This window comes from Lolium perenne, chromosome 6, assembly GCF_019359855.2.
Source record: "Lolium perenne isolate Kyuss_39 chromosome 6, Kyuss_2.0, whole genome shotgun sequence".
NCBI classification, from domain to species: Eukaryota; Viridiplantae; Streptophyta; class Magnoliopsida; order Poales; family Poaceae; genus Lolium; species Lolium perenne.
The window spans coordinates 234656267-234680990 of NC_067249.2; the positions used below are offsets into that span (position 1 = coordinate 234656267).

Genomic DNA, 24724 nt, shown 5'->3' on the forward strand with positions numbered 1-24724 from the left:
TTAATTTTTTTTGAAGTTTCATAAAAAAGGGCTGCACATGGGTTTCCAATTTTATTTATCATATCGCTATTGAAAAATCAGTAGTACTCCCTTTGTCCTTGAATTTTGTATTAAATTTGTTTAAATTTAGTGTCTAGATACATATAAATTTTAACAAATCAAACACAACTTTCGTGGGAGGGAGTGAGTAGCAAGGATTCGTTAAGTGCATACCGAAGTGCCACACCGCCACATGGAATTAATAACGTTTAAGATTTGTTTTCCAGAAGATTAGAAGTTGCCGGCAGAAGCGTCATTCATGATAATCATGTATTCCCTCCATCCTAAGATAAATGCCTTAATATTTTGTAGATATGGATGTATTTGTAACTAAAATTAAACTAAAACATTCGTATCTAGATAACTAGGACACTTTTTTTTAGCACAGAGAGGGAGTACTACATCTTCATCAAGCAATGATTATCGTGCACTTTTTTTTTGAGGGTGATTACCGTGGCCTTGAGTACGAACGGCAAGTCACACAAGCTGGCCTTGAGTACTTCGTGGGCCTTATCCGTGAACTGTATGTAGCCCATACTTGTTCGAGCCGGACATCACTCGTTCATCCGATAGGTAAACTCTGTAAACCCTCGCGAACACCAGATCGTTCCGAAGAAAGGAAAGGACCCGTACATTACGGCGAGAGATTCATCTACCTGGCGTCCGGCCATGGACGACGACGAGACAGCACCGCCAGCAGCCCAGAGGCAGAGCAAGAAGACGAGTACGCCGCACATACCTCACGAGCTCGTCGAGGTGATCCTCTCCCATCTGCCGGTGGAGTCGCTGCTGCGGTTCAGTCGCGTCTGCAAGGCGTGGCGATCCACCATCTCCCTCGACGCGTCCGTGAAGCCGTGCCTGCTCGTCTCCCCCCAGACTCTGCAGGACGGCAAGGTGCACTCAGACACGGTCATCCTGTACCGGTGGGAGGACAGCCGGCAGGGCGCCGCCCTTCCCGTCGTGCACGCCACCGACATGTCCTCCGACGTGATTATGCACGGGCTCGCGCACTGTGACGGGCTGATCCTGCTGCCCAGCGAGGCCGCCGTGCGCGTCCTCAACCCGGCAACACGGCGCACCTTAACACTACCGTGGAGCCCCGGCGCCGAGCCACCGCCACCAGGGCCCAACGTCCCCCTCTACCACCAGTCGTTCGGTTTCGGGCATGACCCTCGCTCTAACGCCTATAAAGTGGCTCGTTTCTTCTACCGTTCTATCTATGCGCCTGGGTCAGGCGAGTGTCTCTACACCACCGGGATGGAAGTGTTCACTATTGGAACCGACCAGCATTGGCGTGAGACGACAAAAGATCCGCCATACCCTATGTTGACAAGACATACGGCGACCTTCTACAAGGGTTCTCTTCTCTGGTCCATCAACGAGCATGTCCTCGGCCAGAAACCGCCAGGTTTCCTCCGTTTTAGCTTGGAAGACGAGGCGTTTGAGGTAATGCCGCCGCCACCTTCTTGCTATCAGAGGCTGTACTACGTATGGTGCGCTTTAGCTGAGATACGTGGGGAGCTTTGTTTGGCGCTTGATGGGGCCGACATGAAGACGATCGAGTTGTGGATGTGCGACAACACCATGAACCCACAATGGAATCAACGTTACAGCATCAATGCTATATCGTGCAGTCCCCCTTATTTCAATCCAATTGCCGTATTTGATGATGAGATAGTTTTTAAGGACTGGCATTTTAGTACCAGACGTTACAATCTCAAAACCAAAACTTACACGGATGAGTTCCATATGAAGGACTTGCGGTATCACAATCCAATCACAGGCATGCTTGGATACCAAGGGAGGCGCTTCGCCTACTTTGACGTGCTCCCCTACACTCCAAGCCTCGTTCCAATCTAGCATAACATTGCCACAGTTTGTCAAAGATTTTGTTGCTTCCTCTAATGAACTACCGGACACTCTCTGCTCTATGTACACGCTCATACTTTTTAACTTTGGATGAATTATTACTTCAGTAAATTTAGTTTTTGACCATGCATTTGTGAAAACTTGGCAGAACTCTAGATGTTGATGTGAACAAAACCAATGCCAACATATACACGCTCTAGTGGACCACATTGTTATGTTCTTATTACAATCCCCACAGGAAAACAAAGTTGAATTGCCTGACTAGAAAAACAGAAAGGAAACAGCATCAATGCTCGTGCAGTCCCCCGGCCCTTATTTCAATCCAATTGCCGTATTTGATGATGAGATAGTTTTTAAGGACTGGCATTTTAGTACCAGACGTTACAATCTCAAAACCAAAACTTACCAGGATGAGTTCCATATGAAGGACTTGCGGTATCCCGGCCAATCCAATTACAGGCATGCTTGGATACCAAGGGAGGCATTTCGCCTACTTTGACGTGATCCCCTACACTCTCCAAGCCTCGTTACAATCTAGCATAACATTGCCAGTTCGTGATGGCTTCCTCCAATGAAACATGGGACACTCTCTACTCTATGTGCACACTCATACTTTTTCTTTGAATGAATTACTTTAGTAAATTTCGTTTTTGACCATATGTTTACAACAACTTGGCAGAACTCATGTTGATGTGAACAAAACCAATGCCACCATGCACAAATTACTGGACCGCATTGTATTGTTCTTCTTATTCTAGTGCCCACAGGAATGCCAAGTTGAATGTGTGAGCAGGGAAAGAGAAAGGAAACGAGGTGATCTCAGACAATGGATATTTTAGTGAAATCTCTGATGAGGGCTAACTGATCTTACGCCCCATCTTTCTTGTGCCTTTAAAAAACGCCTCTAACATTCTATGCCACAAATTTGATCTGCCAACACAACGTCCCACATTAACTCTAAGAGAGTTTCTTATGCTCTTTATTCGCATTTTTCTTATAATTTTCCTTAGGAATAGCTAACACTGCATATGCATATATCAAGGTTTGAGTTTGCTAACGGAGCTCAAGTGTTCAGTTTTGTGGAGCAGATGAACTATATTGAGTTTTCAGTGGGGAGAGTGCTGCTTACCGTATGGATGTAGGCTGTGACAAAGAGGTAGGTACCACTTCAACCTCTTAAACCCGTACACTGACACGCCTTCATATCTTCTATACCACATCCAGGGCCGGCCCTGACATTTCAGGGGCCCGGTGCAAAACCAGAAAAAGGCCACCTATACTGCTGCCGCCGGCTTGCCGTACCACCGCCCTGGCCCCTTCCTGCTGACTGCCGCGCGCCGTCGCGCCGGCCGATAGCCCCTCCTTGCTAGCCACCGCTCGCCCCTGAGCTGGCCGCCAAGCCTCTGCTGCATGTAGCTGTAGATTCCCATGCTTCTTTCTTCAAACTTTTGTCTCTCTCAAGCCTATGAAGATTAGGGAATGAGGAAGGAGAAATTGAGAACGAATCGAATCGGATGAATAAATGAAGTATTCTGTATGATCCTCTCCATTATTTTCTTCATCGCTAAAAATATCGACGCCAGAGAGCCGCTCCATCATTGATGCCCCGGTGGTGATTGGAAAACAGGAGAGGAGAACGAGGAGGCAAGGGGAGAGTCAATGCGATGAGAACCTGGACTTAGTAAATGTGGCTGATGCCTCTTTTTCTTCAGCAATATAGCTCAAGCACGCGTACATGTGCCGGCAATTAATGCCTCCAAAAGCTTCTGCTGATATTGAGCGTGGGCTGATTTTGATTAGGTAAAGAAAATTCAAGCAAATGGCCAACATGTACCTAATATACCTAGTTGGGGCCCCTAGCGACCGGGGGCCTAGTGCGCCCGCACCGGTGGCACTGGCTCAGCGCCGGGCCTGACCACATCTTCTCTCTACTATAATTTTGCAATAAGACGTGATGGTATCTCGGATTCTCGGTCCGTGTTTGATACGCCAATTTCTTTTTATAAATTTGCAAACATCATCCTCTTCCACACAGGACGTGATGCTACCTTGGTCCGTATTTGGTACATCGAAAGAAGTCGATCAGAGCGCGCATCGTATGTAAAAAAAACCAAATCCCAAATGTGTCTTACTCAAATATATGTCATTAGGCTAGTAGAAAAAGGGCCTGTAGTCTCAGCTTGTTTGGACCTTTAGTCTTGGTTAGGCAACCAAAACTGCTCAATCGGGACAAAAGGTATTTAAACCGGGACTAAAGGGTCCTTCACATGATGCGGCTACGAACCAAGACTAATAATCTTTGCCGCGGTAGAGACCTTTAGTTTTGGTTAGGCAACCAGAACTGCTCAATCGGGACAAAAGGTATTTAAACCGGGACAGAGTTTCAGGGTTTATGTTTTTTTTTTGAAATGAGTACGGTAGGAGATGCTCCTATAGTGGATTTTTTAAAATAATAAGAACCCAAATCTGCATTAGTGGAGACTTGATCCTTGGTGGCTGGATTGTACATCCACTTTCCTAACCAAGTGAGCTATACTCCTTTTATGTTATTCATTCAAATCTGCATGCATACATTATTTAAGGAACCACAATATTGTCATGAGTATATAGATATCGTCATGAAACATAGTACACCTAATGCATAGTTACAATATAGAATCGATCCTCTTTACCATCTCTATTTTCTATCCATAATGTCAAATATTAACTCCCGATGGTATGCTCTAGTTGGAGCTATGACCTCCCAAACTTAGAATCTCACCAATTCCTCTTGAATTGCTCGTAAGCGATCCACTATTAGGAGAGTGTCCCGCATGCGTTCCATCTAATTTTAAAAAGGAGATCAATATATATGAATGTAACTCAACATAATTGATGGTAATAAAATAAGATTGTGAAAGATTGTTCACGTACATGAAGGGCATGTATAGCCTTTTCCGCCTCCCGGTGACACACCATCTCGCGAAATTATCCACATAAGTTATCCCCGGCTTCCTGTTTCAAACACTTTACAAAAAATATTTCAATCAAACTAATAATCAAGCATGCTAATGCATGGTATTGAAATAAAAAATTAAAGAGATTCGCGGACATAGCCAAAGTACTACTTACAACATGATCTTGAAATGTAAGCTCCGGTTTCCATTCACCCCTAGAAGTCTGGATGAACCGTTTTCAAGCCCTTTCCGACAAAGAAAAATGAGTAAATGAGTTACTAATTACTTGATATCAAGAAATGAGAACAGAATATGTCGATACAGGGCGATATTGATTGAAATTACCTATGGAGCAAAAGTCAGGTTCGTCAAGCTGAACAGAAGATCCCCATTGTCTTTACGTTTCGAGTCCATGAAAATTACTACTGCTTTGTCAAACTGAATGATTAAATAATATAGTGAAAGCTACACACGCATAACTTGCGGAATTAGACAACTTAACATGAGTAAGCTGATACCGAATGTGTATAAGACAGTAACACTCACTCGAAGTTGTAAGGAGAGAATATTTCCAAAATTTTTTTTGCTTCTGTAATAACATTAGCAAGTTATCCTATGTGTCCTTGTTTTCATGTCATCTGTATTTAGGCCAAACCTTAAGTTTCTTGCGTCATTTGCAAAGTTCGGGAATTTTCTTAGATTTTTCTCCACTGCGACCCATCAGCGGGGTGTCTCAACATCACAACAACTTAGCGTGCTCTATATTCCATGGCAACAACTTAGCATGCTCTTTATTTATGAACAAACGTTTCAGCCGTGGTATTATAGGAGCATATCACATAACCTTGGCAGGAACCCTCTTCCCCGGACGCTCACCCTCAGAGGCCTCTCCCAAGAAACCGGGGGTCGATGGGAACGCCATTCCGGGTATGTACGCCATCGACGAACAACTCCATGGGCCCGCAGCACTCGTATTGGCACATGCAGCCAACGCGGCCTTCTGGTTCGCAACCGAGGTCGATGTCTTCCTTGCTTGCTCCACCATCCGCTCCGCCCTTGACAACTCGTGTCATAGGCAGCCTTCCTACCAACGTTCTTCGGTCCATGACTCTGGCTTCGCCTTCGGCGCTAGCGCCTTCCGCGGCTTTTTGAAGGGCGCCTTCGGCCCCTTCTTCGTTGCCTCCTTGCCTAGTGGCTTGGTGGCTAATTTCTTGGCCAGTTTTTTGGGGACTACCAGTGTCATGGCTACGATTGGCGACGACTGTCTTGCTGGCAAAGAGTAACGACGGCGGGAGGGAGAAATGAATCGGTGGGAGAGGGGCAAATGAAATCTTTTGGCAGGGTGGATAAATGTGTGGCTAGCGGCAGTAAATGGTGGGACGGCGCAATGTGGCGGGAGACTAATTAAATTTGCTTCATGTGTCAATGACACGTTGGGTCCGCTACCCGCAACTCATTTCCGCGCTTTGTCCGGCGCGCCCGCAACGTCCCTTGTGGAGAGAGGATGGCCTCGGGGCGCCGGACACCGTATTGGGCCGCGCCGGGCGAAAAGGCCCTTGGGGCGTGCGACTGGGGCCGGCGCGCGCCAAAAATATTTCGGGACGCTTTGGTGGACGTGACAGAATATGCTCTTACACGGATGTGTTCAATATGAGGGCATCTCCACCGGGCCGACCCAAACGGTTCTGGCTGTCTGATTCGGTCCGCGGGGATAGAAGGACATCGCGCACGCTCCAGCGGGGCGACGCAGACAGACTGGCCCCATCTGCCGTGACCCATCGGTGCCCCAATTTTGGTAAACCGATGCGTCGGTGCAGACACTTCACGGACAACACGCGTGTCGCGGGCCCACTTGAAAGCGACCCAATGACAGAAGATTAACCGGTGATAGCGTTTGCCATCAAGGTAGTCGCTCCGGGTAGCTAAGACGAGGTCTTCTACGACGAGGAGGGCGACGAAAACAAGGACGACGAGGAGGACGACAAGAGGCAGTCGTCCCCGACGGCTACAATGAGGAGGCAACCATGCCCACCACCCTGCAAACGTTATTGGCCGACAAGGAGGCCAAGTACAGCTGGCCAGGGCTGGAGGACATCGTCCTGCTCTCGGCTATGGTGGCGGAGCACACCGCCTCCCTGCTGTCGCCACCACCGCTTCCTCCGCACACGCCACCATAGGCTACGTGGGACGGCCAGGAGGTCCCACCACCTCCCATGTACTGCGGTGGTGTCGCAGTACGGAAAATACCTTGTATCTGTTACGCCTCTAACCCTAACCCTCCTCCCGCACCCCAGCCTAACCGCCCCTAACCCTAACCCTCCTCCCGCACCCCAGCCTAACCGCCGCCGCCGCCGGTAGCGCCACCGGGGAAAGTCCCACGGGGCGTGGCGGCGGCGGGGGCTCCTCCTCGTCGACGCCTGGTGACGGCGGCCGGATCTCCCTCCTCGATGTATGGCGGGCGCGCGGATGAGTCGGGCGGCGGCGGCTTGCGCTGCGCCCCTTCTCCCGTCAGCTCCCCTGGCGGCCGGCGCGTGGGATGGGCGGCGGCGGCCAGCGTTGCGGCCTCCCTCCTCCCGCCGGCTCCGCAGCACTCCGGCAGGGGTTGGTGGTGGGCGGCGGCCAGGCTCATGGCCTGCACCAATTTCCTACCCGCCTCTTGCCGGTGAGTGGAGGCGATCTCGGGTTTCACCCGCGACACGAGGTCGCCCGGGGCAGCAGCCTTGGGTACGATGGTGGAGGTGGCCTTCTTCTTCGCCGGAGAGGGTCGGCCTGCGGTTGGTGGTGGTGGATCTATCGATCTATCACCGCGTTCCGGCGGCGAGATGGAGATGCTTGGAAGCCGGCGACGGAGTCACCGGTGGAGGGTTGGCATGGCCAACCCGGGACGGTCGCCGACGTGGGGGTCCGACCTGAATAAAGGTGGTGGTCCTTAGGTCTCTCTTGCGTGAAGAGGAAGACCTACTGGAGGCCTGGACTCGTGATCTAGCCGGAGTGTCGAGTTCCGGAAGGCTCCGCCGGCGAATGTAACAGTGTTTTTTGCCTGGAGTTTGCTGGATCGGTGGTATTCGGTCGTGCGCACCCATGCTTTTATTCCGACCGATTGGTTCTGGAGGGAGCGGCGCGAAGCTCTTTTTCTGTGTTGACATCAAGTGACTATGGATCCATGATGAAAGTCGGAAGAAGGGAAGTTCATGAAGGCTGGAGGGGATGACTAGCTGAGGGAGGTTCAAATCTCCACGCTGTTGAGGGATTTGCTTGGTGTTCCGGGCTTCACAGCAGCGGTATGAAAGTGGGAGCGACAACACAGGTGAAGTTCAGAGTTCTACCTTTCAGGGTGAAAACCCAAGGTCTGGCCTTAACTGGTTGTGCCTGACAATGACCTTGTTGGAGGCATTGTTTTGAGAGCGGAGACTATCTTCAGGGTGAAAATCTAAGATCTTTGATCGGGCGACGATAGTGTTAGCGCACTGTTCCCTTCTTGGAGGCGTCGTTTTTGGAGAGTCTGTACTTCAGGTGTTGTCTTGGTGGTGGATGTACTGATGTTGTTAGGCCCGCGGGACTTTTGTTTCTTAGTTTACTTTTCATTTTTTTGTTTGTATGCATCCGTAGTGCCATTAGGATGGTGCGTTGTTGCAGAGGCTGGGTGTAATTGGTATCGTTTTGATATTAATATATTTTCTTTATCGAAAAAAATCTGTTACGCCCTCAATGGACCACATTGTTTTTTCGACAGTCAAGCAAGTATGGCGAGCCAAGTTGGATAGCATGCCCAGAGAAAGGAAAAAAAAAAGGTAAAGGAGGGGATATCTGACGAGGGATCTTTAGGGAAACTAGCACAGTGGCCCTCGCAAATGCGAGGGCATCATCTAGAAGTACATATATATATATATAATATTTTATTGTTTTGTAGAAGCTTCGAGTATTATGTGACTATAATTTAGATGATTCTAGTTATCATAAATATTTTGGTTGATACAATATTGTTTATGTGCAAAATATATTTATTAATTTTCAATGTAGGTGAATGATTAGTGTTGCAATCTAAACAAATGGACGGATGACCACATATGTATTTTTTATCTGAATGTATTCAATAAGTACAAATAATTGAATTTGGTTTTTATTTGATGTTACTCTAGTGTGAGGTCAGAACATAGTTTATACTTGTTGATTTTTGATTAATTTCGACTTCAGAAAAACTATATGTTTATGTCTACGTAATAGTTTCTCGCCCAATGACATTGAAGCTACTAAGATCAATTAGATGTGGTTATTATATATAATCAACGACAGCGAGCCGGTTTGATGTATCGATTTCCATTGAACTCCATTGTATAGTGATTACCTTATAGTAAAGATGATACATCAGAAATATAGTTCCTATTAATTTCCTATACTTCATTTTGTGTCACACGGAATTACACATTTATATTACTATCAATTAATCTTGTTTTGAGATGTGACTATCAGTTAACCGCATTAGATCCTAGTTATGCATTTCAGATCCAACCATGTATCTCTTTAGATTATTGTGGCAGTGTACATGCGCATGGATGTAACTGCGCTCGCTAGCGGTTTTTACCATCGCTGAACATAATAGAAGTGGTAAATTAAAGAGAGCGGACTTCTAGAGCACAATCTCTACACCGTGCATTCATAATTACCTTATATTTTGGGTTAGGTAAAATTAAACTTTATAAAGTTGAATCAAATATACATAAAAATATCAACAACTAAAATACAAAAAAATATTGTTATAATCATAATAAAATTTATTTTCATATTATATGAATTTGGAATCATAGAAGTTGACATTTGTTCCTACAAAAGTAAAGCATAAAGCATAATCAAGGACAGCCACCCGGTCCGATGTATTGATTCCCATCAGACTCCGTTGTATAGTGTTTACCTTATAGTAAAGACGATACATCAGATATATAGTTCTCACCAATACCCACCGCTCTTCCTCCTCTCGAATCTCTCTCTCCTTATCCCCTTGAAAGTCGCCGCCCTCTCTCCGGGCCCTCTCCTCTCTCTCTCCGGCGGCTCTGCCGGCCGTAGTAGAGGGGAGAGAGGGTGCCCGGACCTTCTGTACATAGGTAGGTCTAGTTTTGGCGAGTTGCCAGTAGTTAGGAGTAGGGCACCGGTAATTTTGGGCAAGATCTGGTGCAGCCTGGTGGGATTTCTTCCTCTGCTCCGATGGCAGGAGTGGGTGAGAGGCGTCCTCTATCCAGGGATCTCCATCAATAAGCTCAGCGTTCTCCAGATCTGCCGTGCTGCGGTGCTGTTTCTCCATCTCCTGGCCGGCCGTGGGAGAGATGGAGTACAGTGATGCAGTAGGTGGAGCTGAAGGATGGTGGGGGTTCTCCTCCGATTTGGTGCGGTGGCGCAGTGCCAATCGGTCGTCCAGGAAGTCCTCTGCAGTTCTTCCGCGGTGGAAGACTGCTGAGGTTGCTTCCGTGACGGACCCTCTCGATAAGCGTTGCTGTGGTCTTCTCCAAGGTCGTTGTGCTGTCTCTGCTCTCTTGGCCGGCAGTGGTGGCGGGGGAGATGAGCTCGGCAGCATGGTGCATCTTCAAGCTCGACGACAGCTTCGGGAGATGTCGGAGTCTGTTCTCCCTTCGGCGGTTCCTGTTGGCAAAGAATCCTCTGCCTCCAGCAGCGCCAAACTGCAGTGGAGTTGGGAAGCTATTTTCTTGAGCATCATCTCGGCGGCGGATGGTAGCCGTCCGACATCCAAGGCCAAGCCATGGCCTATCCAAAAGCCGGCGAAGGATACCGGCGAATCAACCTCCTTTGTGAGGCCCTTCCTGAGGTCCGCAGCCGCATACTACGGCTGCGTAGAGGCAAGTGGTTCCCTCCCCGCCTCTTCGCATGACGGTGGCGTAGCGGACCTCTGGCTCGGCAGTGGAGAAAGAGAAGGATCCGATTACGCTTCTCAATCTCTCAGTGAGGTCTTTTCTGTAAATGTTGGGGACCTATATGTTTTGTTCCATCTTATGGGGTCCTTTGTAATAATTTGTACCTCCACCGCTTGGTTTTAATGAGAAGCTTCCTAGCCCTTCGGGGCACTCCTTGTTAAAAAAAAAAGATATATAGTTCTCATTAATTTTCTATACTTACTCCATTTTGTATCACATGGAGGTACACATTTATATGACTATCAATTAATCTTGTTTTGAGATGTGACTATCAGTTAATCGCATTACATCCTAGTTACACACTTCAGATCCAACCATGTATATCTTTAGATTATTGTGGCAGTGTTCACGGTCACTCACTGACATGCATGGATGTAACGACGCTCGCTAGCGATTTTTACCGTCGCTAGATATAATAGAAGTGGTAAATTAAAGGGAGCGGACTTCTGGAGCACAATCTCTACTCCATCCATTCATAATTACCTTATGTTTTCGGTTAGTTAAAATTAAACTTTATAAAGTTGAACCAAATATATAGAAAATATAAACAACTAAAATACAAAACAATTATTATTATTATAATCATAATAAAGTTTATTTTCATATTATATTAATTTGGTATCATAGAAGTTGATATTTGTTCCTACATATTTTGTAGAATTTTAAAATTTTGACTTTAACTAAACTTAGAATCAGAGGGTAAATTAAAACAAAGAAAGGATCGGCTTAGTTTACACTTTATATTTTCTTTTGCAACTATCACAATCCATCTATGGTAGCTAGCTATTTTTGGAAGATCTCAATTGGGTTGTTTTCCATGTTTTCAATTTTCATATGGTGGTTTTTCTTTTTTGGCACAACTACCATATGATGATCCACTGAGATAGCTAAGAGCATCTCCACCAGCAGCCCCTAAATAGGCGTCGCACTGCCGTATGGGGGCGCCAGTAGAGAATCCTCTATTTGGGGATGCTGCTCCCACACCGGCACTTCCAAACCGACGGTCCCGATAGATTTTGAATTTCAAAATCAAAATTTTAAAACGATATTCATACGAAGTTCGAACGAAATTGTACAAATTTAGCGCGAATTTAAACTAAAACACTAAATAAAACATCTAGGTGAGCCGGGAGTCGAAGGCGCTGAAGTCCAGGTCGTCGCTGTCGTAGCTGGATGGCCTGAAGGACCAGCTGCCATCCTCGTTGGCCTCCTCCTCGTCGGCCTTCTCCTCCTTTGGCGCCGGCAGCTCGGATGGTCCGGCGAGGTCGACGTAGTTGGCGCCGTGGTCCCTGGCGGACCACACCACCGCCTGCCGCGGGTCGATCGCGATATGCCGGTAGTCTTCATCGATGGAGCAGGCTCCTCTCCTCCGGCGTCATCTGGTTCCACCGTTCCCTGGGAAGGGCCCGCGTCTGTGCTCCTGGCGGTGGCGGCGGAGGCACGGCGAAGCCGCCGTTGGAGACGTGTGAGCCGTGCGGCAACTTCAACTATACGGCACGGGGATGCAGTGCCAGTACAGTACGTCGGCCTCGTTGAAGCTAAGCTACGTCGAGTGGAGCATGCCACCGTCGCTGCCGCCGGCCTGGTCATTGTGCGCCATCGTCGGCGGGGTGCGTGGGAGGTTTGCGCGGAGGTTGGACGACGGCGGCTAGGGTTGGACGACGGGGAAAAGCAAGAAGTGCGCGTCGGTAGGGTTTTAAGGGAGGCGGCGGATGCGCATTGAAGGCGCGTGGGTAAGGTAGGTGGACTCCGCGTGGCCAGTCGCCCCCCTCGCCGTAAGGCCATTAACACTGATGACCAACCTCCCCACGTCGTTTCCGATGCAAACCGCTACGTCCTCTCACTGGCAAGGAGCCCTTACCCACGAAAATCATCGTTCCGCGAGGCGCCGACGTGCCCGATTTGCGCCCTTCGCGAAGAGGCCGGCACGGGGTTGTCGGTGATTCTATTGGGCTCGAAAAATCACCGGCGCCGTTTGGAGCGAAATAGTGCGAGCCTATTTTCGCTTCCCCGAAAACACTATCGGGACCGCTATCGGGGCCGACGGTGGAGATGCTCTAACTTGCATGAAGCTAAGCCGCGTCGAGCGGAGCACGCCACCATCGCTGCCGCCGGCCTGGTCGTTGTGCGCCATCGTCGGCGGGGTGCGTGGGAGGTTTGCGCGGAGGTTGGAAGACGGCGTCTAGGGTTGGACGGCGGGGAAAAGCAAGAAGTGCGCGCCGGTAGGGTTTTAGGGGAGGCGGCGGACGCGCATTGAAGGCGCGTGGGTAAGGTAGGTGGACTCCAGGTGGCCAGTCGCCCCCCTCGCCGTAAGGCCATTAACGCCGATGACCAACCTCCCCACGTTGTTTACGATGCGAACCGCCGCGTCCTCACGCTGACAAGGCGCCCTTACCCGCGAAAACCGTCGTTCCGTGAGGCGCCGACGCGTCCGATTCGCGCCCTTCGCGAAGGGGCTGGCACGGGGTTGTCGACGATTCTATTGGGCTCGAAAAATCACCAGAGCCGTGCGAGCCTATTTTGGCTTGGCCCCCAAAATGCTATCGAGACCGCTATGGGGGCCGCCGGTGGAGATGCTCTAACTTGCACCGTTGCTATGTTTTTATTGAGGGCCATGTGCGGTTACTTTCATTGGAGGCCGTGTCGATGGCTTAGTTAGGGACGGAATCCAGGTTCGTTTAAGTTTTCTTTACATCTAGCACGCTCTAGCCGAGGCTGGTTTTTAAATGGTTGACGCAATGTTTTTTACAGCTGTGAGAGTCTGGCCAAGTTACGGCACGTAAATCATTCCGGCTGGTTTTTGAATAGATGTAGTAAGGCAGTTTTCCTTCTTTTGGTCTATCACGTTCCAGCCGTGTTGTTGCGGTACATAAATCATGTCAAAAAAACGTTACGTGACTACTAATCTTTCATAAAATCTCAGCCATATATTTTAGATCTAACTATCAAAATTAATTTAGATGATGTGGATTAACGTGGTGGCTCTATTAAACATCCTTATTTTGCTTTTAATATATAATAGAATAGAATAGATCTCTGTTGAGGGCGGATTGATCTTATGTCCCATCTTTCTTGTGCCTTTGAAAGAAAATCACCCTACATAATACGTAGAATTATATTATATGCATGACACATCTTTGATCTGAAAATTGATATAATGCCCCCCATGATCTTTGATTGATCAGGCGACAGGGGAGCCAAAACCTAGACCTCCCGCCGCCGCCACCTAGACCCCGGCCCTCTCCCTCGTCGTCTCCCGAGGCAGCCGGCGGCGAAGCCGTCCGTCGCCGATGAAGGGGGCGGCGAGGTTCTATGCCTCTCGGGATCTCGCGCGGCCGCCTCGGAGGGAAGACGTCGCATCGGACCCCGGAGGTCGTCGCCTCTCGCCGTGGCGTCGCGCCCTCGGCCGCCTCCAGCTGTTCGCCGCCCGTCGACGCCTGCGCCATGGAAGGCCGCGCTCAAGCGAGCGTTTGTGCGGTTACTGCCGGCGGCGCTCAAGCGAGCGTCAGGTCGCGGTCCCGCTCAAGCGAGCGGGCGACTTCGCCGCGCCGGGAAGCGGCCTCGGGATGCGGCGGCCGCGGCCTGCGGTGGTTGTGCGCGGCCTCGTGCGGGCGTCGGCGTGGCGGCGGGGGCTCCTGCAGGCGACGGGGTCGGCAGGCGCGGGCTGCGTTCTTCTTGCGCTCGGTGGCGCGGGCCCGGATCCGGGCCACGCGGGCCGTACACTTTGCGTGGTGGCACGAGGCCCTGCTCCGGTTCTGCGCGTAGACGCGCAAGCGCGCTGGCGGCCAGGGGTCCCTCATCCCTGGCGCGGTGGAGGCGTCGGGGTCGCTGCGGGCAGCCGATCTGGGCCTTGCGGGCCCATGGCGCGGCTCCTCGACGGCGCGGCGGCTGGGGACCAGATCTTTGACGGCTCCCATCCCGATCTGGTGCTCCGGCAGTTGTTTGAAGCAGTGTGCAGTACTGGTTTTGGCTTCTGCGTCGGGTGGGGGCGTCTGGTGGTCGGCGGCAAGGTCACATGCTCTGTTGGCTGCGCTCCTTCAACTCGAGCTTCAAGAGAGCTCGATGGCGGAGATGGCATGACAGGCGAAAGCTTTGCACCTATCCTGAGTAAGTAGGTGCCGATGACGACGGTGCCCACGGGAGCCGTACTCCTTGTTGAAGGCGTCTTTGTGAGCTACATCTCCTGCTGTCGCGGGTGTCTGGTGTCCTCCTGGTGAAAATCTGAGCTCCTCGTGAGCAGGCGACGGCGACATTTATGCCGCTACCTTGTTGAAGGCGCCGCCTTTGGAGGCCTCGACACTTGTGGTGTGGTAGGTTTGCATCAACTAGGCATGGTTGCCTTGCGGCCGAAGATGGTGGACGCCGGGGCAGCGGCTCCGGACGGTGGATGGTGCGTCGAGGCGGCGGCCTCGAACGGCCTTGCAACTACAGGCGCATGGGGTGTGGTTGTGGTCTAACAAGGCAAGGGTGGCGTGCTCGTGCTACGTGGGTAGCGAGTCCGTCGGCCCGGTCGGCGCGATCGGATGGTCGGTCTGGCTGGCATGTCGGGGCGGCGGCCCCGGATCTTTTGGCGCGACGTTCGTGGTCTGCGGATGGTCGTCTAGTGTAGCCTGGGCTACGAGGTGTCTAGTCCATGCGGCGTTGCGGCTCGAAACCGAGCAGGGGAAGCCGGAGTGGCGGCTCCGGGCACGGATGCGTTTGTTTTGTGCAATGGTGGCTTTGTGTCGTGTGGGCGACGAGGCCCTATTGTTTGTGCGGTTTTTCGACCCTTTTTTTCCTCAAAAATGGGGTCATTTTGTACGGTTTTTGGGCTCGGTTTTCCTCATAAACTGGGTCAATCGGTCGTCTTGACCTTCTCCTCTATTGTGATGAATATAACAGTTCTCCTGTTGTTATTCAAAAAAAAAAAATCTTTGATTGATCCGCTATTGATCTCCCGAGGACCAAAAATAGAGTCAGAACAGAGTGAAACACAGCAAGAAACTAAGAACCAACGCTAACTTGCAAAGAGATTCAGGATCTGGGCATCAACACCATAGATAAATGCTAGAAGGCAAAGACGGGGGAGCTCAGCCAATTACAGGCTTCATCGATGACTGTTTGGCTGAATTTTAAGTTAAAAATTTACACAGAAGCAACGATACCAGCAGATTAACACCACCAGAGTGAACATTTTAGAGTTTAGACCGCACTAATATGTATCTTCTGATTATTCTGTTTTCAAAATATTTTTGCACGGACATGATACACAGAAAACTCGTGTGGAATTTCTATGTTCTTAATGCAAAACACGCTCGTAATTAAGCTCAAATGCTACCTACCTGTAACCATTCTTCTATTTACAGCAAAGCCAAGAACTGCCCCAACTTACAAACTTTTCCCTATCGCCTCATCTGCCTAGTCGTCAGTCATCTTCTTCCTCCTCATCATCGTCGTAGTACTCCCACTCATCGTCGTCCTCCTCCTCCTCCTCATCGTCGTCTTCTTCTACTGACGAACCCCTGACCACGGACAGCGCGCTCCAGTGCCGGACGGCGAGCTTCCAGCCGACCACGGACCCCGCCTCCTCCCCGACGCCCCACCTCGACGAGAAGAACCCGTACTGGGACCCGAGCAGCCCAGCCACGAACAGTACCGCCGAGCCCGCTTTCCCGGCCCACGCGGGCGCGTCCACCACAGCCGCGCCGCTGTTGAGCACCGCCAGAAACACGGCCTCCGCCGCCACCGCCGCAGCGGGTGGCACCAGCATCCGCCACAGCATCTCCCGCCTCATCTCCTCGGACAGGTCCAGGCCCAGCCCGAACGTCGTCCCGCCCGCGCGCCATTCTTGGCGGTTCTTGGCCACGGACGCTGTCGTCGCCGTAGTGTCGGTGGTGGCCTCGACGTTGCCGGAGCTGGATGATGAACGGAAGGAGGTCGCGCCGGCGCGGCGGAGGGGGCAGGTTGGAAGGAGCCGGCGGGAGATGGTAGCTCGAGAAGGGAAAAGGAGCAACTCCATGGCGGACGGCCAGCTCCTTGGTTTGGGTGGGTGTGTACTGTGTAGTGGGTTGTGACCGTTCGTGCGAAGACGAGAAAAGAGTGAAGGCCGCGCATGCGTTATCTCTGAAACTGCCACATCAGATATTTTCGTGTCCTAATATTGCGAGATATTTTGCTCTGTTTTCAGGATCCAAAATTATATACTCCTGCTAGAGAAAATTGGAGGATTTCAACCCAAAGGGAAAAGACTGCAGACTGCAGGTGCCATTTGGTTATATGATCACTTCCCCGCAAATAATAAAATAGAAAGGAAAACAGTCAATTTTAAACCTTGAATTCGTAGTGGTTCGACGAATCAAACCCGTCGTTCAAATCCCTGTCGTTTGCACCCTGAACTAACAAATCCCGGTCCAAATCAAACCTTAAGCTAATTTTAGGGGTGAAAGCCGCTTACGTGGCAAATATCAACCGGGATTCTTGTCAGCTGTGGGCGAGGCGCCGAAAGGGGGTTAACTTGTTAAACCTGCTGCGTTGGTCGCTCGCAAGACAGAAAGAGGAGAGGGGAACAAAATTAGGGTTCTTGCTCGGGAGCGGTGAAGCGGGTCGGCGGAGAGGCAGAGCTTGGCGGCGGCGTAGAGGAGAGTATCCTCTGGTGCATTGTCGGTGCTCGGAGCGTCTATGTGCTTTTATTTTCGTTTGTTTATGTTTGAATAAGATCGGATCCTAGCAATCCTTGTTTGGGAGAGAGACACGCTCCGCTTTTTCATATGAACACATGTTCTTCGTTTTACTTTTAATGTTCAATGATAAAAGTTGGAAGCTATTGCACTTATGGTTATTTGGTTGGAAAAAGAAAATGCCTCATATTGTATTGAATAATTTGATACTTGGCAATTGTTTTGAGCTCTCAAGTAGATCATGATTAATCTCTTGCATCATGTAGTTTAAACCTATTAGTGGAGAACTATCGTAGAGCTTGTTGAAATTGGTTTGCATGATTGGTCTCTCTAAGGTCTAGATATTTTCTGGTAAAAGTGTTTGAGTAACAAGGAAGACAGTGTAGAGTTTTATAATGCTTGCAATATGTTCTTATGTAAGTTTTGATGTACTGGTTCATACTTGTGTTTGCTTCAAACAACCTTGCTAGCCAAAGCCTTGTACTGAGAGGAAATGCTTCTCGTGCATCCAAAATCCTTGAGCCAAAAATTATGCCATTTGTGTCCACCATACCTACCTACTACATGGTATTTTCTGCCATTCCAAGTAAATACTTCATGTGCTACCTTTAAACAATTCAAAATTTATCATCTCTTATTTGTGTTAATGTTTTATAGCTCATGAGGAAGTATGTGGTGTTTTATCTTTCAATCTTGTTGGACAGCTTTCACTAATGGACTAGTGGCTTCATCCGCTTATCCAATAATTTTGCAAAAAGAGCTGGCGCGGGGTTTCCAGCCCCCAATTAATTAACTTCATTAATAATTCTCTTCACATGTTTTGCTCTGATTCATCAGTAAGCAACTTAATTTTGCAAATAGACACTCCTCCATGGTATGAGATTGATGGAAGGCACCCGAGGATTCGGTTAGCCATGACTTGTGTAAGCAAAGGTTGGGGGGGTGTCACCCATAATAAAACTAAAATACGTGTGTAAACAAAAGAGAAGATGGATGATCTACCTTGCTGGTAGAGATAACGTCCTTCATGGGAGCCGCTCTTGAAAGTCTGGTTGACGAGGTAGTTGGAGTACCCATTACCATTCGTTGACAACAACAAACATCTCTCAAAATTTTACTTTTATGCTCTCTATATGATTTCAAAACTTTAAAAAGCTCTAGCACATGATTTAATCCCTGCTTCCCTCTGCGAAGGGCCTTTCTTTTACTTTATGTTGAGTCAGTTTACCTACTTCCTTCCATCTTAGAAGCAAACACTTCTGTCAACTGTGCATTGATTCTTACATACTTGCTTATTGCACTTATTATTCTACTTTGTGTTGACAATTATCCATGAGATATGCATGTTAAAAGTTGAAAGCAACTGATGAAACTTAAATCTTCCTTTGTGTTGCTTCGATGCCTTTACTTTGAATATATTGCTTTATGAGTTAACTCTTATGCAAGACTTTTGATGCTTGTCTTGAAAGTATATTCATGAAAAGTTTTGCTATATGTTATCTATTTGTTAGCAACTATAGATCATTGCCTTGAGTCACTTCATTCATCTCATATGCTTTATAATAGTATGATCAAGGTTATGTAAGTAGCATGTCACTACAGAAATTATTCTTTTTATCGTTTACCTACTCGAGGACGAGTAGGAACTAAGCTTGGGGATGCTGATACGTCTCCAACGTATCCATAATTTCTGATGTTCCATGCTTGTTTTATGACAATACTTACATGTTTTGCTTGCACTTTATAATATTTTTATGCGTTTTCCGGAACTAACCTATTAACAAGATGCCACACTGCCAGTTCCTGTTTTCTGTTGTTTTTGGTTCCAGAAAGGCTGTTCGGGCAATATTCTCGGAATTGGACGAAATCAACGCCAAACATCCTATTTTTCCTGGAAGCATCCAGAACACCAAAGGAGAGTCGGTGGAGAGCCAGGGGGCCACCACACGTGTGGGCCGCGCGGGCCACACCCTGGCCGCGCCGGCCTGGTGTGGGGCCACCCTGTCGCCCTCCTGCGCCGCCTCTTCGCCTATTTAAACTCTTTCGACCTAAAAACACGATACCAATTGACGAAACTCCAGAAAGACTCCAGGGGCGCCACCGCCATCGCGAAACTCCAATTCGGGGGACAGAAGTCTCTGTTCCGGCACCCTGCTGGGACGGGGAAGTGCCCCCGGAAGCCATCTCCATCAACGCCATCGCCTCCATCATGCTCCGTGAGTAGTTCCCCCATGGACTACGGGTTCTAGCTGTAGCTAGTTGGTATTCTCTCCCCCATGTACTTCAATACAATGATCTCATGAGCTGCCTTACATGATTGAGATTCATCTGATGTAATCGGTGTTGTGTTTGTTGGGATCCGATGGATTGTTACATTATGATTAGTCTATCTATAAAGTTTGTGAAGTTATTGTTGCTGCAATCTTGTTGTGTTTAATGCTTGTCACTAGGGCCCGAGTGGCATGATCTTAGATTTAAGCTCTATACTTATTGCTTAGATTGTATCTACAAGTTGTATGCACATGTCTATGTCCGGAACCAAAGGCCCCAAAGTGACAGAAATTGGGACAACTGGAGGGGAAGGCTTAGGTATGAGGATCACATGTTTTCACGGAGTGTTAATGCTTTGCTCCGGTACTCTATTAAAAGGAGTACCTTAATTTCCAGTAGATTTCCTAGAGGCCCGGCTGCCACCGGCTGGTAGGACAAAAGATGTTGTGCAAGTTTCTCATTGCGAGCACGTATGACTATATATGGAAAACATGCCTACATAATTAATAATCTTGATGTTCTTTCTTAATGCTTTTTCAATCCTATGAATTGCCCAACTGTAATTTGTTCACCCAACACTTGTTATTGGAGAGTTACCACTAGTGTAGATAGCTGGGAACCCCGGTCCATCTCTCATCATCATATACTCGTTCTACATATCATTAGAAGTAGTATTAACTATCTTCTGGTGCCATTACCTCTGTGTTACTACTACTGCTGCTGTGTTACTGTTACTACTGCTCTCATATCACTGCTACTTTCACATCACCCATGTTACTAGTGCTTTTCCAGGTGCAGCTGAATTGACAATTCAGTTGTTAAGGCTTATAAGTATTCTTTACCTCCCCTTGTGTCGAATCAATAAATTTGAGTTTTACTTCCCTCGAAGACTGTTGCGATCCCCTATACTTGTGGGTCATCAAGACTATTTTCTGGCGCCGTTGCCGGGGAGGCATAGCTCTACTCATAAGTTCACCTGGGGAGTACACTCTACCTCTCTCTCTGTTTTTATTTTCTTTTATTTTGTTTTGCTTAGTTTACTTTTGTCTAGTTTATTTGTGCTTAGTTTATTTCTGTCTAGTATTAGTTTGCTTAGTTTACTTTTATCTAGTTTGTTTTTGTCTTGTTTTATTTTTCTCATATACCCAAAAATCCATAAAAATTTGAAAAACCTAAAAATTAAAAACTGCTATTATGGGAGAACCCACAACTTACTTGGAGCTTATAGAATATTATAATAATTATAGAGAATCAAGAACTGGTAAAGTAATGAGTGCTATGATAGAAAAATTGAATACAATTGCTAAAATTTTGCTTAAACGCCATGATATAAATTGTTGCTCTAAAGAGGATACTAAACATCTGAAATTTCAATGTGGCTTTAGTGAAGAAGTTTTAATTAAGAACTATAATTGGAATAGCTATATTCATCTTGGGTTCGAAGAGGTAGAACAATTTGTCTTATTTATGGGAGCCTCTGAGATAGAATCCTTCATGGCTAAAAATTATGAAACTTGTGTTGTTTGTAAGGACCTTAAAGATTATGTCTCTTCTATCCTTAATTTTTGCAATGAAAGTTACACTGATAATCCTTATATCATTGATTATAAAGAGAGACTCATTAATGCACAAGAATGCACTCACAATTTGCAGGAACCTGTGGAAGAAGAAGTTGATGAACCTGATAGCTCATTGGATGAAAAAGAGGAGGAAATTGATGAACCTAAAAGCTCATTGGATGAAAAAGAAGAGGAGAGTGATGAACAAAAGGAGGAAGAATGGATTAGCTACCCATGCCAACCTTCTAATGAGAGTAACTCTTTATCTCTTACACTATTTGATTGTCCTCCATGCTTACCAAAGGAGGTTCAATGTTATGTTCCTGCGGATTCTCTTGAAATATTCCCTATGAGTAAAACTTGTGAGAATAATTATGCTACTGTTATTTATGATAATCCATGCTACTTTGATAAATCTTATGATAATGCTTTGTTTGTGCCTGATGTCGAAATGCATGGTACTAAAGAATTTTGCTTGGCAAATGTTTATGATAAAGCTCTAGATGATGGTCCTATGTTACTTGATACTATTAATTGTACTACTAATGAAAATGGGATTGGAGAATTCTTGACTTTATCTTGGAGTCCCATATCTCTTGAGAATGATCAAGCATCTTGTTATATTATTGATAAAAGTGGGTTTGCAAGTTTTAATCCCACTATTTTTGAGCTTGATAAAAATTATGTGTTTATGGATCATGAAAGACATGCTTTATGTGATAGTTATATTGTTGAGTTTGTTCATGAGGCTACTGAAAATTATTATGAGAGAGGAAAATATGGTTGTAGAAATTTTCATGGTACTAAAACACCTCTCTATATGCTAAAAATTTTGAAGTTACTCTTGTTTTATCTTCTTATGCTTGTCACTTTGTTCTTCATGAATTTATTTGTGTACAAGATTTCTATGCATAGGAAGAGGGTTAGACTTAAATGAGTTTTGAACTTGCTTTTTGATGCTCTCTTTTGCTTCGACTCTTATTTCTTGCGAGTGCATCATTAAAACTGCTGAGCCCATCTTAATGGCTATAAAGAGAGCACTTCTTGGGAGATAACCCATGTCTTTTATTTTTGCTACTGTTTTGTTGTGTCTTGGAAGTTGTTACTACTTTAGCCACCTATCCTTATCTTTATTTTATTGCAATGTTGTGCCAAGTGAAGCCTCTAATCGAAGGTTGATACTAGATTTGGATTTCTGCGCAGAAACAGATTTCTATCTGTCAGGAATCTGGGCTGTTTTCTCTGTAGGTAACTCAGAAAAATCTGTCAATTTACGTGCGTGTTCCTCAGATATGTGCACAACTTTCATTAGTTTTGAGTTTTCTGATTTGAGCAACGGAAGTACCTCTTTAAAATTCGTCTTTACTGGCTGTTCTGTTTTGGCAGATTCTGTCTCTGTTTTTTGCATTGTCTCTTGTGGACTTTAAGCGAGGTTTTCTAGACGTGGAGAGCTGTAGCTAATGTTTTATTGAGTTCTTGAAATGTGTCACTACAGGACCAAGGTGGATTCAAGTTTTTTGAGTACTAACCCCTCTAATGAAGTTTATGAGAAGTTTGGTGTGAAGGAAGTTTTCAAGGGTCAAGAGAGGAGGATGATATATGATCAAGAAGAGTGAAAAGTATAATCTTGGGGATGCCCCCGTGGTTCATCCCTGCATATTTCAAGAAGACTCAAGCTTCTAAGCTTGGGGATGCCCAAGGCATCCCCTTCTTCATCAACTTATCAGGTTTCTTCTATTGAAACTATATTTTTATTCGGTCACATCTTATGTGCTTTACTCGGAGCGTCTGTGTGCTTTTATTTTCGTTTGTTTATGTTTGAATAAGATCGGATCCTAGCAATCCTTGTTTGGGAGAGAGACACGCTCCGCTTTTTCATATGAACACCTGTTCTTCGTTTTACTTTTAATGTTCAATGATAAAAGTTGGAAGCTATTGCACTTATGGTTATTTGGTTGGAAAAAGAAAATGCCTCATATTGTATTGAATAATTTGATACTTGGCAATTGTTTTGAGCTCTCAAGTAGATCATGATTAATCTCTTGCATCATGTAGTTTAAACCTATTAGTGGAGAACTATCGTAGAGCTTGTTGAAATTGGTTTGCATGATTGGTCTCTCTAAGGTCTAGATATTTTCTGGTAAAAGTGTTTGAGCAACAAGGAAGACAGTGTAGAGTTTTATAATGCTTGCAATATGTTCTTATGTAAGTTTTGATGTACTGGTTCATACTTGTGTTTGCTTCAAACAACCTTGCTAGCCAAAGCCTTGTACTGAGAGGAAATGCTTCTCGTGCATCCAAAATCCTTGAGCCAAAAATTATGCCATTTGTGTCCACCATACCTACCTACTACATGGTATTTTCTGCCATTCCAAGTAAATACTTCATGTGCTACCTTTAAACAATTCAAAATTTATCATCTCTTATTTGTGTTAATGTTTTATAGCTCATGAGGAAGTATGTGGTGTTTTATCTTTCAATCTTGTTGGACAGCTTTCACTAATGGACTAGTGGCTTCATCCGCTTATCCAATAATTTTGCAAAAAGAGCTGGCGCGGGGTTCCCAGCCCCCAATTAATTAACTTCATTAATAATTCTCTTCATATGTTTTGCTCTGATTCATCAGTAAGCAACTTAATTTTGCAAATAGACACTCCTCCATGGTATGAGATTGATGGAAGGCACCCGAGGATTCGGTTAGCCATGGCTTGTGTAAGCAAAGGTTGGGGGGAGTGTCACCCATAATAAAACTAAAATACGTGTGTAAACAAAAGAGAAGAGGGATGATCTACCTTGCTGGTAGAGATAACGCCCTTCATGGGAGCCGCTCTTGAAAGTCTGGTTGACGAGGTAGTTGGAGTACCCATTACCATTCGTTGACAACAACAAACACCTCTCAAAATTTTACTTTTATGCTCTCCATATGATTTCAAAACTTTAAAAAGCTCTAGCACATGATTTAATCCCTGCTTCCCTCTGCGAAGGGCCTTTCTTTTACTTTTTGTTGAGTCAGTTTACCTACTTCCTTCCATCTTAGAAGCAAACACTTGTGTCAACTGTGCATTGATTCTTACATACTTGCTTATTGCACTTATTATTCTACTTTGTGTTGACAATTATCCATGAGATATGCATGTTGAAAGTTGAAAGCAACTGCTGAAACTTAAATCTTCCTTTGTGTTGCTTCGATGCCTTTACTTTGAATATATTGCTTTATGAGTTAACTCTTATGCAAGACTTTTGATGCTTGTCTTGAAAGTATATTCATGAAAAGTTTTGCTATATGTTATCTATTTGTTAGCAACTATAGATCATTGCCTTGAGTCACTTCATTCATCTCATATGCTTTATAATAGTATGATCAAGGTTATGTAAGTAGCATGTCACTACAGAAATTATTCTTTTTATCGTTTACCTACTCGAGGACGAGTAGGAACTAAGCTTGGGGATGCTGATACGTCTCTAACGTATCC

The 24724-nt window shown here is 46.6% G+C and overlaps 2 protein-coding genes across 2 annotated transcripts; one reads left to right on the forward strand and one right to left on the reverse strand.

Annotated features, from left to right (window-relative positions):
- Positions 1 to 708: 708 nt before the first annotated feature.
- On the forward strand, positions 709 to 1899 carry LOC127310014 (putative F-box protein At2g02030). The gene has a single exon (XM_051340719.1). The coding sequence runs from the start codon at positions 709 to 711 to the stop codon at positions 1897 to 1899; it is 1191 nt and encodes a 396-aa protein (XP_051196679.1).
- A 14111-nt stretch (positions 1900 to 16010) lies between these two features.
- LOC139832917 (uncharacterized) lies at positions 16011 to 16830 on the reverse strand. Its single transcript, XM_071822920.1, has one exon. The coding sequence runs from the start codon at positions 16761 to 16763 to the stop codon at positions 16170 to 16172; it is 594 nt and encodes a 197-aa protein (XP_071679021.1). The 5' UTR covers positions 16764 to 16830; the 3' UTR covers positions 16011 to 16169.
- Positions 16831 to 24724: the final 7894 nt, after the last annotated feature.

Bases quoted from the DNA above. Each gene is read 5' to 3' on its own strand.
- LOC139832917 (XM_071822920.1), bottom strand. From the start codon at position 16,763: ATGGAGTTGCTCCTTTTCCCTTCTCGAGCTACCATCTCCCGCCGGCTC.
- LOC127310014 (XM_051340719.1), top strand. From the start codon at position 709: ATGGACGACGACGAGACAGCACCGCCAGCAGCCCAGAGGCAGAGCAAG.